This window comes from Phycodurus eques, chromosome 6, assembly GCF_024500275.1.
Source record: "Phycodurus eques isolate BA_2022a chromosome 6, UOR_Pequ_1.1, whole genome shotgun sequence".
NCBI lineage: Eukaryota > Metazoa > Chordata > Actinopteri > Syngnathiformes > Syngnathidae > Phycodurus > Phycodurus eques.
In genome coordinates, this window is record NC_084530.1 from 2813247 (window position 1) to 2832232 (window position 18986).

General features: G+C 42.8%; 1 protein-coding gene across 1 annotated transcript in view; it reads left to right on the forward strand.

Moving 5' to 3' along the window:
* The first annotated feature begins 1077 nt into the window (after window positions 1–1077).
* LOC133404253 (neuronal membrane glycoprotein M6-a-like) overlaps window positions 1078–18986 on the forward strand; it is a 38242-nt gene continuing 20333 nt past the window's right edge. Inside the window, exon 1 of the mRNA XM_061679979.1 lies at window positions 1078–1386. Within this exon, the coding sequence (XP_061535963.1) occupies window positions 1350–1386 (37 nt within the window). The 5' untranslated portion in view covers window positions 1078–1349. The remainder of the gene's footprint in view (window positions 1387–18986) is intronic.

Genomic DNA, 18986 nt, shown 5'->3' on the forward strand with positions numbered 1-18986 from the left:
TATTTTTTTTTTTTTCTCATCAGAAATTTGTCGATGTGGCTCTCAAGAAGTCAAACTCATCGGCAGCGTTTGTCTGTGATGTTAACCTAATCAGGTTCTGACGTTGAAGAATTGTTTTCATTGATGAAATGATTTGACCTCAACCATGTCTGAACAGACGGAGGTAGTACTGCTACTGGACCACTATCTGTGGACAGTAATCCATCGTTTATTGTGGGGGTCAGGTTCCGGACCTGTAATATGTTTTAATGAATTTTTCTTTTGTTTTTTTTACAGTTTTGTTTTAAGCGAGGAAACATTTTTCGTACCCCCAAAAAGTACATTTGGCAAATTATGCGCAGTATGAATATGAAAAAAAACCATCCGCAATGCACTGAATCCACATTGGGCAAACTGTGATAACACGAGGGAGCATTGTACATAGCTATCTGACAAAGCATAAATGAGCCTTCAGAGCCCATTTTCCTTTATTTTCATTCTGGGGCAGAGGCGGATTGTGCCATTAATTTAATTTAAAATAAAATGTGAAAAAGTGAAAATAAATTCCGCTTGGCACATTCATGCAAATTTGAACCAACATAAAATGTTTCTTAATTGCTGCATGTGCCACTTTTCCACAAATATTTGTGTATCAAGTTTTTGTGTAATTGTGCTACTCCTACAACTTACTTAACAAACCATGCAACCGATACTGGTTAAATGTGGTTGAATAAAGATTGAACATGCCAATTCTGTGAACCACAAAATCACAAATTTCCTGGGTAATTTGATTTCAGAAGCAATGCATGGAAGAGCACAAAGGCTTAGTATTTTTAGTGTAGCAGTGTTGCAAAAGGCATGTATTATTGAGGCTACTTGAGAGCTGTTTTCGTTGCATATTATAGTACAGATGCCATTTTGAAATTATCACAACACTTTTGGATAGGCAGCCTCCTATTGTTTGTGTGCATTGAATGAGAAGGTTTAACCCGCTGGCTCATTAGCATTTTTTACATATTTTATATGAGCTGGAAAATTACAATCGTAAGATATTAAAATAAAATACAAAATATTTTTTCAATAGAATACAAGATATAATACTATATACACTAGTACTGTATTTTCTACATAGAGAGGTAGATATGGTGATAGGTCCTAAGATACTAGGATGCAAGAAGCCCAGATGAGGAGAGACAGTGTTGAAAGAAGGACTCTCTGATCCTCCATCATCTGCAGGAAGGGGAAAACACATACGCGCGTGCACACACAGACTCCCACAGACACGCACAAGCGCACTGTGCTGAACGCTAGCAAGGAGCTTTAAGCCGTTTCACCCGATACCAAGACAAAGGAACACTAACCCCACGACAATGGAGGAAAACATGGACGAATCACAAAGCCAGAAAGGTAGGATATGAGTGAAATATATTAATTTGATCTTATCTCTGTGCCGTTCTTTCATTGTTCCTTTCATCCATCCTTCCAAGTGGCTTTTTCGGTTGTGGGCAGACTCAGCATACATGTACTGCATCTCGAGAAAAACATATGTACCATATATGTATTTTGATAGTCAAAAAGGTTTTGTACCAATATGACATTTACTCTGAAACTGTCTTTCTCGTTATTTACTAGGGACTGTAATCACCGAGTGACTGCTCTTGATTATTCGGCAGAACATACGGCCATATTCTGTTCTGTGTCTTTTGATGAATGGATAATGAAGCAGATTGAGGATGAGATGAAATGGCAGACTCTGGTGGGTTGATATTTAGCTTCGGAAGGCTGGATGGACAGATGGATGGATGGTCCTTCACATCCATCCATTGTTGGATGAATGGATGGGTGGATGAAGGAGGTAGGAGTGGATAGCGAAGGATAAAAATGTTAAAACAAAGTGGAGGCGTGAATAAGGACTCTATTGGGGCTTTCCTTGTTAGACTCTATTGTTGGCGCTTCACGCTTGTCTGAGCGCCTTTTCCTCATCTCTCTCTACATGTCTCCCGTTTTCGGCTGTCTGTGTCCCTCTCCCCTGCCTTCCCTCCATTTTCTATGTCTATTCTTTGAAAGCCCTCTCACTGGTTTACATCAGCATGTGTGACTGGTTATCAGTTTTCAACTGGATTTGCTGGGTTTATCTGTCTATCCCTACAGTATGTTGCTGCAGGTCTCTGGTTTCATTGTATTTTCCCATCTCCCTGCTCCTAATCATAATTCCCTCCCTCTCTACCATTTAACATCCATTTTGTTTTCTTATTTTGACCTTTTTTTTTAATCACAGGGCTTATTTAGCTCATCCTTATTCCATCTGAGTCTTGTTGTCGTGTGTCAAAATGGGCGTGTCCATTTTCTTTCTAGTATCCCGAGCTTGAAACATAACAGATTCTGCTTACACAGATTAAACCAATGACTAAAATGATTTTTGGTTTGAATTGGTATTATTTGAGTTACATTTAACATTGCACTGAAGTTAATACCACTGAATCCAGAGAAACACTGTCATTGTTTGTTCCATAGATTTCTTGATTCGTTTTTTTCTGGAAGGAATTTGTTTTGCCGATCCTGCTGTTTGTTCTGTCACTCTCCCCTGTCCTTGATATTGTTCATTTTTGTCGAACTAGGAACACAATTAAACCCTAGCCATATATATTTGGCCTGGCCTCCGCCCACATGAGACCCCCTCCCTCCCTCCCCCACCACGGCAGACTGAATCATGTTCAACCGCATATTAACTACAGCCAAACAGAATTTTAAAAAGCATCACGATCATTTTGTAATAATATTATTTGGTAGTAATTAGAATTTAATGAGACTGTAAATCATTTGTGGCACCAGACTAATGATGTTCTTTTTTTCCTCACACATTTTATGCTAAACCTGTTTGCCATTTTCATTTGGTCTCCACTCTTTCTTATCCTTGTGTCTTGAAATTCAAGATGGAGGAGGAGAATGTACAATCAGTGCCACTGCACCTCCTACAACAATATACAGTAGCTAGTCTTTTTTTTTTTTAGGTGTATTAACTCCCCACCCCCATTCTATTGGACTGTTTTAACTTCAAGTGGACTGCGGGAAGCAGATCAACCCCCCCCCCCCCCCCCCCCCCCCCCCGCTATATTTTCCCCCAGCCCATCTGGTATTTGCCAGACTGCTAGTTTGAATGCTCCCTTGATTAGTATTGTTTTCACCTTCTCTCCATTATTGTATTATTCTTCTGTAATTTGACTGTCCATGGACTCACGATAATCTGTCTCCTATGGATTCTTTGTAAACACAAGCAAAACAGATTGATTCATAATTTTTAATGCATTATATGTTTGCTCTTTCTGTGAGGGTTTGTATAGAGAATGACAATATGGGGTTTAACAAATTGCTTAATATTTATTACTATCCTATAATCACATAATATATACATGTTAACATGTTCATTGAATTACTCCTGTTGCACTGCTTCTGGTGTTGGACAACTGAATGTGAATTTTAAAAAATTGATGATGATCAAATGTTTCTGCAATAGCATTTGGTTGATGCGACTAAAAAACATTGTCATGTTTCAGTTCTGAAATTAAGTTATTAAAGGTATGAATGAGAACGTGACAGAAAATAACCGATGATTATTGTATTTACTTGTTGACCTGTAGAGAAGATATTGTCAAACCTCTGCGTATACACAAGTACACTGATGGTTCATGGCAATACATTTGTCCCTTCACATTATTTTATGCATTTTCTTTCAAATTTGATCATCCAAATGAAGGGGCAGAGTGCATCATCTTAGTGTGACATAAAATTAAGGGCACTCTGACTAAATAAATGATACTTTGGACCATTAGGTCCAGAAAACCTTTCACAAAATAAGGCATTTTCAAGGTACTTGAACATATTTGGACAACATCCATAATTACAAATAATTGTGCTACTGCTAATAACAGAGGGAAATCCAGTTAATGACTGCCTGTGATGAGGCCATGGACATTTTTCCATGTGGGCTCCAACAATGACCTGACTGATGTCCTAAATATGTTCTACTGAAGATCTGAAAGAACATTCCACGTTCACCACTTTTGATTGCCCTAACTGCTTTAACCATTCAAGAATAGGATGTAACTCAGCTGTTCCAGCAACAAAAGATCAGGAAGGCAACTGGTCCAGATGGTGTTACAAACTCTTGCCTGAAAGTCTGCGTTGATCAACTGGCTCAAATTTTCACTCGGATCTTAAACATTTTTCTGGAACAGGATGAGGTAGGAACCCACCTAAAACGCTCTAACAGCCCAGTTCTCGAGAAACCTGCCATTTCAGGACTGAATATCTACAGGTCTGTCATTCTAACATCTGTGGTCATAAAGTCCTAAATACACCTTGTGTTCGACCACCTGAAGAGCATCAGAGAACCCATGCTGGGCCCTTTGCAGTTTGCCTACTGGGCAAATAGGTCCCTGGCTGATGCAGTCAAAATGCACTGACCCTGTGTCTCACCCGAGGTCCGCTGGGATAGGCTCAAACTCACCAGCGACCGTAACGAGGATAAGCAGGATAGAAAATGGATGGATAAGTTTGCACATTTTGCACTCTTCTGTTGGTGAGCAGAATTATTCTTAATGACCTTCTGCACTTTGTATGTTTGTTGTTATATATGTATGATGAATGAGGAAAATGAGAGAGAAGGGAGAGTATAAGAGGCAAGTGTGGTGGACTAGGAAGTGGCAATGATTAGTAAGGGGAAAGTTAGAAAGGCATTAAAGAGGATGAAAAATGGAAAGGCAGTTGGTCCTGATGACATTCCTGTGGCGGTATGGAAGCATCTAGGAGAGGTGGCTGTGGAGTTTTTGACCAGCTTGTTCAATAGAATTCTAGCGCGTGAGAAGATGGCTGAGGAATGGAGGAAAAGTGTGCTGGTGCCCATTTTTAAGAACAAAGGTGATGTGCACAGCTGTGGGAACTATAGAGGAATAAAGTTGATGAGCCACACAATGAAGTTATAGTGAAGGCTAGACTCAGGACAGAAGTGAGTATTTGCGAGCAACAGTATGGTTTCATGCCTAGAAAGAGTACCACAGATGCATTATTTGCCTTGAGGATGTTGATGGAAAAGTACAGAGAAGGTCAGAAGGAGCTACATTGTGTCTTTGTAGATCTAGAGAAAGCCTATGACAGAGTACCCAGAGAGGAACTGTGGTACTGCATGCGGAAGTCTGCATTGGCAGAGAAGTATGTTAGAATAGTACAGGACATGTACGAGGGCAGCAGAACAGTGGTGAGGTGTGGTGTAGGTGTGACAGACGAATTTAAGGTGGAGGTGGGACTGCATCAGGGATCAGCCCTGAGCCCCTTCCTGTTTGCAGTGGTGATGGATAGGCTGACAGATGGAATCCCCGTGGACCATGATGTTTGCAGATGACATTGTGATTGTGATCTGCAGTGAAAGCAGGGAGCAGGTGGCGGAACAGTTAGAAAGATGGAGGCATGCAATGGAAAGCAGAGGAATGAAGATTAGCCAAAGTAAGACAGAATATATGTGCATGAATGAGAGGGCTGGTGGGGGAAGACTGATGCTACAGGGAGAAGAGATAGCAAGGGTGGAGGACTTTAAATACTTGGGGTTAACCATCCAGAGCAATGGTGAGTGTGGTCAGGAAGTGAAGAGCAGGAAGCAGAGCTGGAGGTGGCGGAAATGAAGATGTTGAGGTTCGCTCTCGAAGTGACCACGTTGGATAAAATTAGAAATGAGCTCATCTTAGGGACAGCCAAGGTTCGATGTTTTGGAGACAAAGTTAGAGAGAGCAGACTTGGATGGTTTGGACAAGTCCAGAGGACAAATAGTGAGTATATTGGTAGAAGGATGATGAGGATGCAGCTGCCAGGCAAGAGAGCTAGAGGAAGACCAAAGAGAAGGTTGATGGATGTCGTGAGGGAGGACATGGGGGCAGTTGGTGTTCGAGAGGAGGATGCAGGAGATAGGCTTACATGGAAAAGGATGACGCGCTGTGGCGACCCCTAAAGGGACAAGCCGAAAGGAAAATCAGATGGGATGGGCTCCAGCACACCCGCAACCCTAGTGAGGATAGACTTACCTGAAATATAATTCAATCACTCAGGGAACTTAAGACACTTCAGACATGTCATGTCGCTGGAAAAACAAATATGGAAGACATTAAGCACCTAAAACCACCTTGACAAAGGATTTTAGGGACAATTAAGGATGATTTGTTAACTATGATGGTGCCAGAAAGGCTGGAGCTTTAAACAAGGAATAATTTGTGGTCATTTCACTTGTAATAAATTCATTCTGTGACCAGTTTGCGTGAGTACTCAGTTAAGTCTGTAAAAACGTTGCTGAGATGTACAAATGAAAGTGGACCTTGTATATAATCCTCATATCCATTTCATTATTATGACCACTAATAGTGAAAAACTTAATGGAGAGAAGAAGTAGTCAATATAAATCGATTTAGCACACTCACAGCGGATGAGTGTTGGCAGGGTGGGGTGAGAGTGGGAACCAAATACTGGAGGGGAAAACAGCACAGGAGAAAGACAAGCACAGCGCAGATTCCCTGTTTGTGTCTATGAATGTGATTTTATTATCTAAACTAAAAAAGTCAAAAATACTTAGCGAAACAGTTCAAACTGGATTAAAAACAGTCAACTAATTCAGATAAGAGTTTTTTTTCACACTGCAGTGATGTTAGTGTCACCACTATCATATAATAATAAAATCTTTAAAAATGTACTATTCTATATCTATGATTTTTATTCCTATAAAGTCACAGTGGTTGCTGTCAAAGAATAATATGAGGATTATGCCATCATAACAGACAGGGTGAGTCTATGTTCAAAGGGGGATAAATTAATGTTCCCTTTACAGAAGAAAAATAATAATCGTGTTCTTTGATTTGTACCCAATTTTAAATGCACAATAATATATTATTCAATAATATTGTAGTTTATTCAATTTATATCTTTGTTGGCTACAGTAGCCCAGTCCATAATGACTTGGGCTTGGGACCATAGGGTCAATGTGCGTATCCTGCTGCAAACAAAAAGAAAACTGCAACTAGTTGCTGGAGAGAGCCTGGAAAAGCACCAAACTTGACTCACTTTGTGTATCTCTGCATCCTCTGGGTCCTGTGTGGTGTAATGGATGTAACCTAATATTTAAAACTGAGAAAATGTCATTTTCAATCAGGGATTAAAATTAATAATCAATAAAAAATTAGAATTAGAAATTGTATGAAATGTTACATTTGATTAAATCTCGGATTCAATGTATTCGAACATATTCCAACAAACAAACAACAAAATCACATTTAACTGCATTGAAAAGTTCCAAGAAATATTTACACATATTTCAACTTGATAATCCTGACATAAAGTCATCTGATGCTTTATGTCTGCATTGCTTATTATTTTTGTGAGACAGCCATAAATATATTCTCCATAGACGGGTATATTCTAATTAATTCAACCCCCAAGTAAAAACTTCAATATATATTAAACTTTGAATAAATGGACACTTTCAAAAAATAATGTCACTTTCAGTATAATTTTAGTAAATTTGCAGTGCTAGTTCAATCACCCATCCATCCCTTTTCTCCCGCTGAGCCGGAGTGGCGTCGTGGGGTTAGCAGCTTAGCAAGGAAGCCCAAACTTCACTCTCCCCAGCCACTTGGTCCAGGTCTTCCGGGGGGAGCACGGAGATGTAGTCTCTCCAGCGTGTACTTGGTTGTCCCGGAGGCCCCCTGAAACACCTCACCAGGGAGGCGTCCTGAGGGCATTCTAATCAGATGCCCTAGCCACTTCACCTGGCTCCTCTCGATGCGGAGGAGCAGCGACTCGACTCTGAGCCCCTCCCGGATGACCGAGCTTTCACCCAACCTCTAAGGGAAAGCCCGGACACCCTGCGGAGGATGCTCATTTCGACCCCGTGTATCCACGACCTACAGCACGTGACCAGAGGTGAGGGTAGGAACGTAGATCAACCGGTAAATTAATTTATTTTTTCACTCGAAGTAAATGATTAAAACACAGAGAACGGGTGACCTATTATACATCTTGTGTCCAGCAAGTAAATCTTTTTAATTGTCAACTATGTTTACAGTATGCTACAGTGGATATAAAAAGTCGACATAGCCCTGTCCAAATGCTAGGTTTTTGTGATAATAAAAAAACAATCAGGCGGCACGGTGGCCGACTGGTTAGGGCGTCGCCTCACAGTTCTGAGGACCGGGGTTCAATACCCGGCCCCGCCTGTGTGGAGTTTGCATGTTTTCCCCGTGCCTGCGTGGGTTTTCTCCGGCCACTCCGGTTTCCTCCCACATCCCAAAAACATGCGTGAATTGGAGTCCGTCGGTGTGAATGTGAGTGTGAATGGTTGTTTGTTTATATGTGCCCAGTGATTGGCTGGCAACCAGTTCAGGGTGTACCCCGCCTCCTGCCCGATGACAGCTGGGATAGGCTCCAGCACGCCCACGACCCTAGTGAGGAGAAGCGGCTCAGAAAATGAATGGATGGATAAAAACAAATCATCAAATAATTTAAAAACTTTTGGGAACTTTGTGACCTCTCACCTGTAGAACTCAATTGAAAAAATAAAATATTTTAGAGAACATCAATAAAAATAACTAACTTAATAAATTTGGTTGCATAAGTGTGCACACCCTATTATAACAGTGGATGTGGCTGTGTTCAGAATTATCCAATCACATTCAAACTCGTGTTTAATGTGAGTGAGCCTACACCCACCAACATTTAAAAGTGCCTCTGATTAATTCCAAATAATTTTCAGCTAGTAGGCTTTTGCCACATCTTACAGCAGTAGCCCTGGTCTGCAGAGACCTTCCACAGCATCAGGGGGATTTTGTTGCTAAGAGATATCAATCAGGGAAGGATACAATGAATAGAATGAATTTCCAAAACATTAAATTTACCATCAACCACAGTAAAGACAGTACGGTGGCCTGGAAGTGTAAAACAATATAATAAATTGTGAAACATTTTTATATTTCAGAAAATAAATTAACAAAAGCCAAAACACAATTACATTATTAGAAAACAAATGAACAAAAGCCATTTTGTAGGGCAAAGAACCGAGATTAGTCAGGTGAATAGTTGGAAGCAGAGTCTGAAGCGTCACCAAGATGCTTTCCTCGTCTGCGTTGTCTACAACAGGCCCCACAGAGTGGAGCTGCTTCCCCGGTTATAACAGTATGTCCCAAGATCTCTGTGGATTTGTAAAAGTTGGCAAAAAAACAAAGGTCCAAAGTACACTGCCTGATGTATAGCAAGTCTTACCTTGTGTAAGTGACTGACGTAGGGTCACCAAAAATGAAGAAAAACTATTCCAGTATCAATGCTGTACCTCCTCATAAACAAAGAAACACCCTCATGTTTATGGAGTGTGTACAGCCATTTATGGTGACCATGCCCCAGTTTTTACCAGGTCACTGGGTCTTGCCTGCTCATCAAACCCAAATATGGAAATATGAGAAGGATTATAACATGGCTGAACGAGAGAACATGCAATGACAAACACCTGCACACACATTCTGTGTTTGATACAACTGCATTAATATACATAGATATTTCTGGTTATGGACATATTTAGGCAATGGAAAGATGTTGCAAAAAATAAAATAAATCACACCTCCACACATGCTCATAACACATTTATAACAGACTATCACATGTCTCCTCCATCTGCCTCAGAACTGCCTCACTAATGGGACAAAAAAAATCATAGTCTTTACTCAAATAATGGCTGCATGGATGTTATGCAAATATTTTTTTATATAAATATGCTCCATTGTCTTATATCAAGCCATTCAGTACAAATTGTTTATGTACAATGTACATGTACACCTTAATGGCTCTTATTTTGACAAGAAACATTGTCTCTTGGTATTTGCAAAATACACCACTAAGGAAACTGACATGATTTGTGCCTGTGAGTCTGTGTAGGAAAATGTGTATTAGTATTGCTGTAATGCTTGCCGCGCTGCACTGTTGCCATAACAACGCTAGAGGCAAAGTGGGTCAGCGGGCTCCTGCCACACCCCTGCTTGCATGGCAACATGGCTGGTCAATTAAACATGAGCAGTAGGATGACTCACACAAATGAAAACACAGCTCTTTTTTAAGAACTCGGGAGATGTTTATATTGTTTTCAATATATTTTATTTTTGCATATATGTATACAGGCTGTTTATCTGCGTGTGCAGGCGTGGTTCTTTAGCTTTACATTTTGAAACTACTATTACTGAAGACCCCTCCATGAGCCATCACCTTATCGTGGTGGAGGGGTTTGTGTGTCCCAATGACCCTAGGAGCCAACTTGTCTGGGGCTTCACAGGTCCTAGGGGAGGGACCAGACAAAGGACGGCTCCAAAAACCCCAATGATGAATACAATAAATGGACATAGTGGAGATGCTGCATACTCATTAGCCATTAATATTATTATTGTTATTTATTTTATTCGCAACCATCCATTCATCCATCCATTTTCTGAACCGCTTCTTCTCACTAGGGTCGCGGGCGTGCTGGAGCCCATCCCAGCTGTCATCGGGCAGGAGGCGGGGTACACCCTGAACTGGTTGCCAGCCAATCGCAGGGCACATACAAACAAACAACCATTCGCACTCACAGTCATGCCTACGGGCAATTTAGAGTCTCTAATTAATGCATGTTTTTGGGATGTGGGAGAAAACACGCAGGCACGGGGAGAACATGCAAACTTCACACAGGCGGGACCGAGGATTGAACCCAGGTCCTCAGAACTGTGAGGCTGACGCTCTCACCGGTCGTCCACCGTGCCGCTTATTCGCAGCCAACCAAACGAATTTATATCGCAATGGACTGTGTTTTGTGTGTGGTATCACTATGTATACTGTGGAAAAGTATAGTCACAGAACATCACTCTTGTAGGAATTATTGACAAATTAATTTTGCTGTGAATATGTACAATGGTTAATGTTTCCTCTGGAGTCAGGCCTGGAGGAGGGGCTCGAAGGCGAGCGCCTGGTGGCCGGGCCTGCACCCATGGGGCCTGGCCGGGCACAGCTCGAAAGGATAACATGGGTCCCCCTTCCCATGGGCTCACCACCTGTGTGAGGGACCATAGAGGTTGGGTGCAGTGTGAGCTGGGCGGTGGCCGAAGGCGGGGACCTTAGCGATCCGATCCCCGGCTACAGAAGCTGGCTCTAGGGACGTGGAATGTCACCTCTCTGGCTGGGAAGGAGCCCGAGTTGCTGTGTGAGGTTAAGAAGTTCCAACTAGATATAGACACACAAGGCTTGGTCTCTGGTACAAGTCCTCTTGAGAGGGGTAGGACTCTCTTCCACTATGGAGCTGCCCACGGTGAGAGGCGCCAAGCAGGTGTGGGTATACTTATTTCCCCCCGACTCGGCGCCTGTACGTTGGGGTTCACCCCGGTGGACGAGAGGGTAGCCTCCCTCCGCCTTAGAGTCGGCCTATGCACCAAACAGCAGTTCAGAGTAATCACCCTATTTGGAGTCCTTTGAGGGGGTGCTGGAGAGCGCTCCCGCTGGGGACTCCATTGTTCTGCTGGGGGACTTCAATGCTCACGTGCGCAATGACAGTGAGACCTGGAAGGGCGTGATTGGGAAGAACGTCCCCCCGATCAGAATCCCGAGAGGTGTTCTGTTATTGGACTTCTGTGCTCACCACAGATTGTCCACACGTACACTTGGCACCAGGACACCCGAGGTCGCAGTTCGATGATCAACTTTGTGGTCGTGTCATCGGACTCGCGGCCGCATGTCTTGGGCACTCGCGTGAAGAGAGGGGTGGAGCTGTCAACCGATCACCACCTGGTGGTGAGTTGGCGCCGATGGAGGGGGAAGATGCCGGTCTGACCTGACACTGTGAGGTCAGAGAGGGCCATCCTGTGAGGATGAGGGCCATCCTGTGAGGATGGGGCACTGCGGCGGACTGTCCTATCTCTGGTGTTGAGGTCACTTAGGTGGTTAAAAAGCTCCTTGGTGGCAAGGCCCCGGGAGTGGATGGGATTCGACCAGAGTTCCTAAAGGCACTGGATGTTGTGGGGCTGTCCTGGTTGATACACCTCTGTAACATCGTGTGGATATCGGGGAAGATGCCTCTGGATTGGCACACTGGGGTGGTACTACAGGTCTATTCAGGGGTGCTCGAGAAGAGGGTCCGTTGGGAAGTCGAATCTCAGATTCAGGAGGAGCAGTATGGCTTTCGTCCTGGCCGAGGAACAGTGGACCAGCTCTACACCCTCGGCAGGGTCCTCAAGGGTGCATGGGAGTTCGCCCAACAGGTTTACAGGTCTGTGTTCTGTGGACTTAGAGAAGGCATTCGACCGAATTTGGTCCGCATTGCTGGCAGTAAGTCTGACTCGTTTCCGGTGAGGGTTGGACTCCACCAAGGCTGCCCTTTGTCACCGATTCTGTTCATAACCTTTATGGACAGAATTTCTCGGCGCAGCCGAGGCGTAGAGAGGGTCTGGTTTGGTGGCCTCAGTATTGCATCTCTGCTTTTTGCAGACGATGTGGTTCTGTTGACCTCATCAAGCAGTGATCTTCAACTCTCACTGGCACGGTTCGCAGCCGAGTGTGAAGCGGCTGGGATGAGAATGAGCACCTCCAAATCTGAGACCATGGTCCTCATTTAGAAAAGGGTGGCGTGCCCTCCCAGGTCGGAAATGAGATCCTGCCCTCAGTGGAGGTGTTCAAGTATCTAAGGGTCTTGTTAATGAGTGAGGGAAGAATGGAACGGGAGAACAACAGGTGGATTGGTGCAGCGTGTGGAGTGATACGGACTTTATATCGGTCCGTTGTGGTAAAGAAGGAGCTAAGCCAAAAGGTGAAGCGCTCAGTTTACCGGTCGATCTACCTTCCTACCCTCATCTATGGTCACGAGCTGTGGGTCGTGACCGAAAAATCCCGGATTCCTCTATAGGGTGTCCTGTATCTCCTTTAGAGATAGGGTGAGAAGCGCAGTCATCCCGGAGGGGCTCAGAGTAGAGCCGCCGCACGTTAAGAGGAACCAGATGAGATGGCTTGTGCATCTGATTAGGATGCCTCCTGGATACCTCCCTGGTGAGGTGTTCCGGGGACGACCCACCAGGCGGAGACCCCAGGGACTACCCAGGACACGCTGGAGAGACTATGTCTCTCGGCTGGCCTGGAAATGCTTCGGGATCCCATCGGAAGAGCTGGATGAAGTGGCTGGGGAAAGGGAAGTCTGGGCTTCCCTGCTAAAGCTACTGCCCCCGCGACCCGACCTCGGATAACTGGAAGAAAATGGATGGATGGATGGATGGATGGATATTCCTGAAGAGTTTAGTGAATGGGTGGTGCTGGGGCAGAATGAGTAATTAGAGTAATTAGCAACCACCGCAGTTTTCTGTCAAACAGCTGTCTAGTCAATCAGTCAAAATAAAAAATACTGTAAAGTTATGGAAAAGAGGGACATGTTATTTACAACATCAAAAATATATAACAGAACAATGTAAAATAAAACATCAGTGACCATTTTAAAGAAACTATGCTTAAATAAAATACATTACAGCAAAAGATTGTGCAATGAGCAATCACAGCTTTAAAAACTTCCACAGCTATTTTAAAGGCTGTACATTCAGAGGCTGTGGTTGCCACTTGAATAAACCTAGTGACCCCAATCCTGGCTCACTATATTAAATAAAGTTTGCTATATATAACAAGTAACACTGCTCAAGACAAGCCACCATACTGAGAAAACCGATGTCCTGGCGACGTGTAACTTCATTAGGTCAATGAATTGCCAAACCCTGCAGAATGAAAAGGAAAGGAAATTGGAAAACATTTATGGCAATTTGCCACTGCCTTCATTTCCATTCAGTCATTTAAATTTTGCTTGCATTTAAAAAAAACAAAAACAAACAAAAAAACGCTATAATGGAATGAGTCATCTTGGCTTTCTGTATCTCTTTCGGATCTCACTTATACACATTTGTGGCTTCCATATTTTATTAACTTCTCATAATTCTCCATAGAGAGCGAATTAATAAACCCCTGATCGCACATTAAAATAATAAAAGCATTGTTTAGACCATCACTGAGTTGAACAACCTGATATATTTGTGAAAATAATGAAAATGTTCCAATGCTTATCTTTTTCATGTTTACAGGGAATCTGGAGTTCGTACCAGCTGACTTGACTGACTGAAAAAGACAAATCAGAATTTGGAATGAATGAGGAAAAACATTAATGTATATACAATAATATAATATGGTCAACAAAAGAAAAAAAAATGTCAAAGTTAAGTGCAGGTAATTACCATATCCTAATTCATTTGTTTTTTAAACTGCTCATTCTTACCTTTGTGAAGCCTCTGGGAGCAGTTACATATCTGCCAATAGGTGTCACTTCGTGACTTGATTTCCTCTTCATCAAACTTTACAGCACTGTCCAAAAGAAACCACACAGATTGTCTTTGTCCTTTTCAACTTTCTAACACCATTTAGTCGAAATCCTTGAAGCTATATTCACCTGAAATTACATACATGTCAATTGCTAAAGCATTGAAGTAGTCTCCTTCCTCCATATTGGAAGTGACCGTAATGTAGTCTTCTTCTTTTTGGGCTTCTAATGGGTCATCTGTGAAATACGATCCAGGCAACTTGACAGATTGTATTCAGTGTTATGTTTTCACTGTAGATCCATTAGACTCGTAAAAGAAGAAGAAAGAAGAGAGGGGAAAAAAATCCTGATGATTTTGAGGCTAACGCCACTTATTGAGCAGAATCAACAAAATGCTGTGAACCTGAACATTACTAGGCATTAACCATAATACTTAGAGGAGAAAGATGATCCAATTAGTGAGAATGGCCATTTGAATGGAAATGTAGATGTATTGAGCACTTTTTCTAGTTATCCAGATAGTGACCCAGCTCCTGGTTTACAAATCCAAGAGCATGATTAAGAATTACAAAGCCAATGTAAATGCATTCATCTAAAAAATAGTTTTTTAAAAATGTATTTCATAATGTTAATACTGAAGATTATGCATTTCAGTACATTTGTGTATCCTCCTCATTATGTTTCCAACCTGATTTTCAGCAACTGCAAACTAGATATATGCTCATCTTTTTTGACAACCAGGCCAGGAACTTTGACTTCATGGTAGCTGGTGTTCCTGGTAGCAAAAGGTTCCTGTGGCCCATGTGGTTTGTGTTTCCATTGCCTTGATTGGTTCAGGTTAGCTTAAGCAAATACGGCTGATATTGCTCAGTACTGACACCTCCTGGATCTAAATAAAAAAATATTGGTATTTCAAGCTTTCAAATTAATGTCTTATTTTATATATTATACCTTTAAAACGTAACCCTTTATCCAGGTGAGACAACAGAGAACTGATTCTCATTTGCAATGCCAACCTGACTCCAGACAGTCTTTAAGGTAGGGAGTTTTATTATATACAGGTCCATTTCAAAAAATTAGAATATGTTGATTCTATTTCCTGAAGCCTTACACAGTTTTGAGAATAAATTTGAGAACTACAAATCACATCTATAGGTATCTGCAGACTACATTTATTTATATATTTCTTTTATTAAAAAAAGACAGGTTTTTCTAATGTCTTGGCATTCAGATGATTAGATTTTTGTTCATGCAAGTTCTCCAGCTTGAGAGAACATCCGCTCACATGCCTTTTATGGACCTTTTATTCACGATGTGCTATGATGTAATGTAATCTTTAATTTGTTACTACATAATACATTGTACAGTGTGTATATGTACTTGCTTCTATTTTGCTTTGTTTTTCTCTGCTGTCTGCAGCCAGGTTGGCATTGTAAATGCTTTACCTGGATAAGGTTAAATTCTAAATAAAAAATACATGACTTCATGAACAGCCCTTAGTAAGTTTTTAAATAAAAAGTGTGACGTATTTGATATCAACAAATGTGTTTCCATTTAAAAAAAATGTACATTGCAAATATTTATTGGCGAACGCACAAACAGACAAAAAGCCGGCTTCATTTCTTTGTCTTGCAATTTGGCAAACATGGCATTTTTCGACAGGCTGGAGGAAGTTCTGCCTGGGAAGGGTTCCCCCTGCCCCGCAACTGACTAGATTGGACCATCAGAGCATCCCCGCCGGCCAGCCTCACGCTGGTTTCCTTTCCTTTCCTCCTCTTCCCCAAGGAAGACGTAAACGCCTGCTTGGGCCAGGCTCAGCGGATTTCTCCGTCGAGCCCGGCTTCGGCCCGGCGATGTAAGCTCGGCGAGCGCAGTGTTTGTCCAGCCTACTCCTTGTCCACCAAGTGCGCTTCCGCGGGAAAATGTAAGGATTCGTGTTTGGAAGTTTTGCTTTTCAATGTATTTGAATCCTCTTATTATTTCTAGCCTTACGTAATGCCGCATAATGGCGGGTCACTGAATGAAAAAGTAAACACCTACAGAGAGGTCTTTCAACCAATCAGCATTCGTCAGCACAGCCCACCCCCTTAAAGAGCTCCTGGTAGCTCACGGAAGACCCTACCCACCAGGAGGAATGAAATAATCCAGGGGGAAATCGTCCGTTCCATGGCAAGTGTTTTTCGATGGGGACACAGGGGGAATTCAAGCTAACAGAGTAGCTAGGGAAATTCCTGCCAATATTCCTGCGGTGGGAAAGCCCCTGATGTATGTCGGTAACAGCAAATACACAAAATGTCACAATTCGGCTCCTTTGTTTAACCTGTGTGCTCCCAGTGTCTTTCCATTCACCTCGACTCTGCTCCACTCTGCCAGTCAGCCATGCCCACTTCATTAACCACTCTGCTCACCTGAGCGCACAGATGCTAAAAATCAGCATTCATCCGTTTTTTAAGCCTCTTCTGCTCACTCCAGGCTAGGGAACACTTACCATGTCTACAGAGACTCTTGGTGTGTAACTTGTTATCATTATTATATTATTACTCACCTAATTTTCAAAGGAACTGTCACATCAGACATTAAAAGTGTTTTGGTGGACTGCATTTGGGTTCCATTCTTAGCCGTGACAGTACAATTTGGCCAGTCATGGACCCAGCTAACACCTTACTCCCACAGACCCGCTTCAAGAGGGTTGAGTGTGCTGCAGCACCACGAAGCAATAATGCATGCTATTACCGCCAAAGAAAGAGAGTCAGCCAATGGCTTTTTAAAGATTGTTATTCTCCAGATACTCCGGTTTCCTCCCACATCCCAAAAACATACAGAAGGTTAATTGAAGACTCTAAATTACCTGTAGGTGTGAATGTGAGTGTGAATGGTTGTTTGTATGTGCCCTGCGATTGGACAGTTTAGGGTGTACCCTGCCTCTCGCTCAAAGATAGCTGGGATAGGCTCCAGCATGCCCGCGACCCTTGTGAGGATAAGTGGTAGGTAAAATTGATGGATGGATATTTAAATATACAACAGATAAATACAATCAAAGTGAGAGTTTCATGAAATGCCACACAACAACAAAAAGTATATAAATATATATATATATTTTTCTTTTAAACCAAAGGTGCAAAGAGTACAGTGGTTCAGTCGAACGGATCAGAAGCTCAAAATGTGCCAAGGGAGAAGGTTTTTTTTTTTTTTTTGTCCATTGTTCTTCTCCTTCTGAAGTTCGAGAGAATGTGTTTAATTACAGTGTTGCTGTAAATTACTGTCTGATTGATGCTCATAGCACTTCTGAAAAATAATTAATGGAGGCCCACATAAATGACGTTTTGACTGCCCTTCCTCATAACCTCCTGGGGCAGGGTTCTTCTTTGTGGACAAGAAAAGATAAAAATGAGGCCCTACCTTGACAACCAGGGTCTCAATGGCATTACTAACTATGAGTTCTGCCTTGGCCCTTCCTACTTTCTATTTGCCTGCCTCTGTGGCTGTTTGGTGTTGTGTTGCAACAGTGAGTTTCAGTGTGAGTTTCCCTTTTGTGCTAGCAGTGGATTGCGGAATATTACATGTCCAGGCCCCAGAACCCTTTCCAAGTCTACAGACACTCTTGGTCTGCACTTGTTATCAAACTGTATTATTAGTCTCGTGTTTTTCGCTGGAACTCTGACATTGGCCATTAAAAATCATTATCAACGACTACTGTGGCTTGGTGTATTGTGTTTTGATTCTACTCTTACCCATCCATCCATCTCCTTCTGCTTATCTGAGGTTGGCTCGCGGGGGCAGGGGCTTTAGGAGGGAAGGCCAGATTTACCTTTTCCCACCCACTTCATCCAGCTATTTTGTCGAGACTCAGAGACTTTCCCAGGCCAGCCAAGAGACAGTCTCTCCAGCGTGTCCTGGGTCATCCCTGGGGCCTCCTCCCGGTGGGACGTGCCCGAAATACCTCACCAGGAAGGCGTCCAGGGGACATCCTAACTAGATCCCTGAGCCACCTCCTGAATGACCAAGCTTCTCACCCTATCTCTAAGGGAAAGCGCGGACACCCTGCTGAAGAAACTAATTTCAGCCGGTTGTATCCAGGATCTTGTTCTTTTAGTCACGACCCATAGCTCATAACCATAGATGAGGGAAGGGACGCAGATCGACCGGTAAATTGAGAGCTTTGCCTTCCCACTCAGCTCATTCTTTACCATAAAAGACCAACACAGAGTCACCCTGACTACAGACGCTGTACCATTCTGCCTGTCGATCTCCAGTTCCATTCTTCCCTTACTTGTGAACACACACCTGACCTAGCGTGGGCACTCCACCCATTTCTGACTGAGTATCATGGTCTCAGATTTGGAGGTGCATTCCTCCTGAGATCCCGGATGGTGGACTAGAATTTCTTCAAAGCCCTCCGGAAGTCATTCTCCATGGCCGAACCAAACTCAGCAACCAGCAAAGCTGCGTTCCGCTTGGTCAGCCGTCAACTGACTCCTGAGTCCCACAGACCAAATAGACCCAATAGGACTCCTTCAGCTTGATGGCATCCCTTACCACCAGTGTCCACCAAGGGGTTCGAAGATTCAGTTGTAAAGTGGTCATGGAGTTAAACTCCACGACCACTTGGTAAAAGGTAAAATGG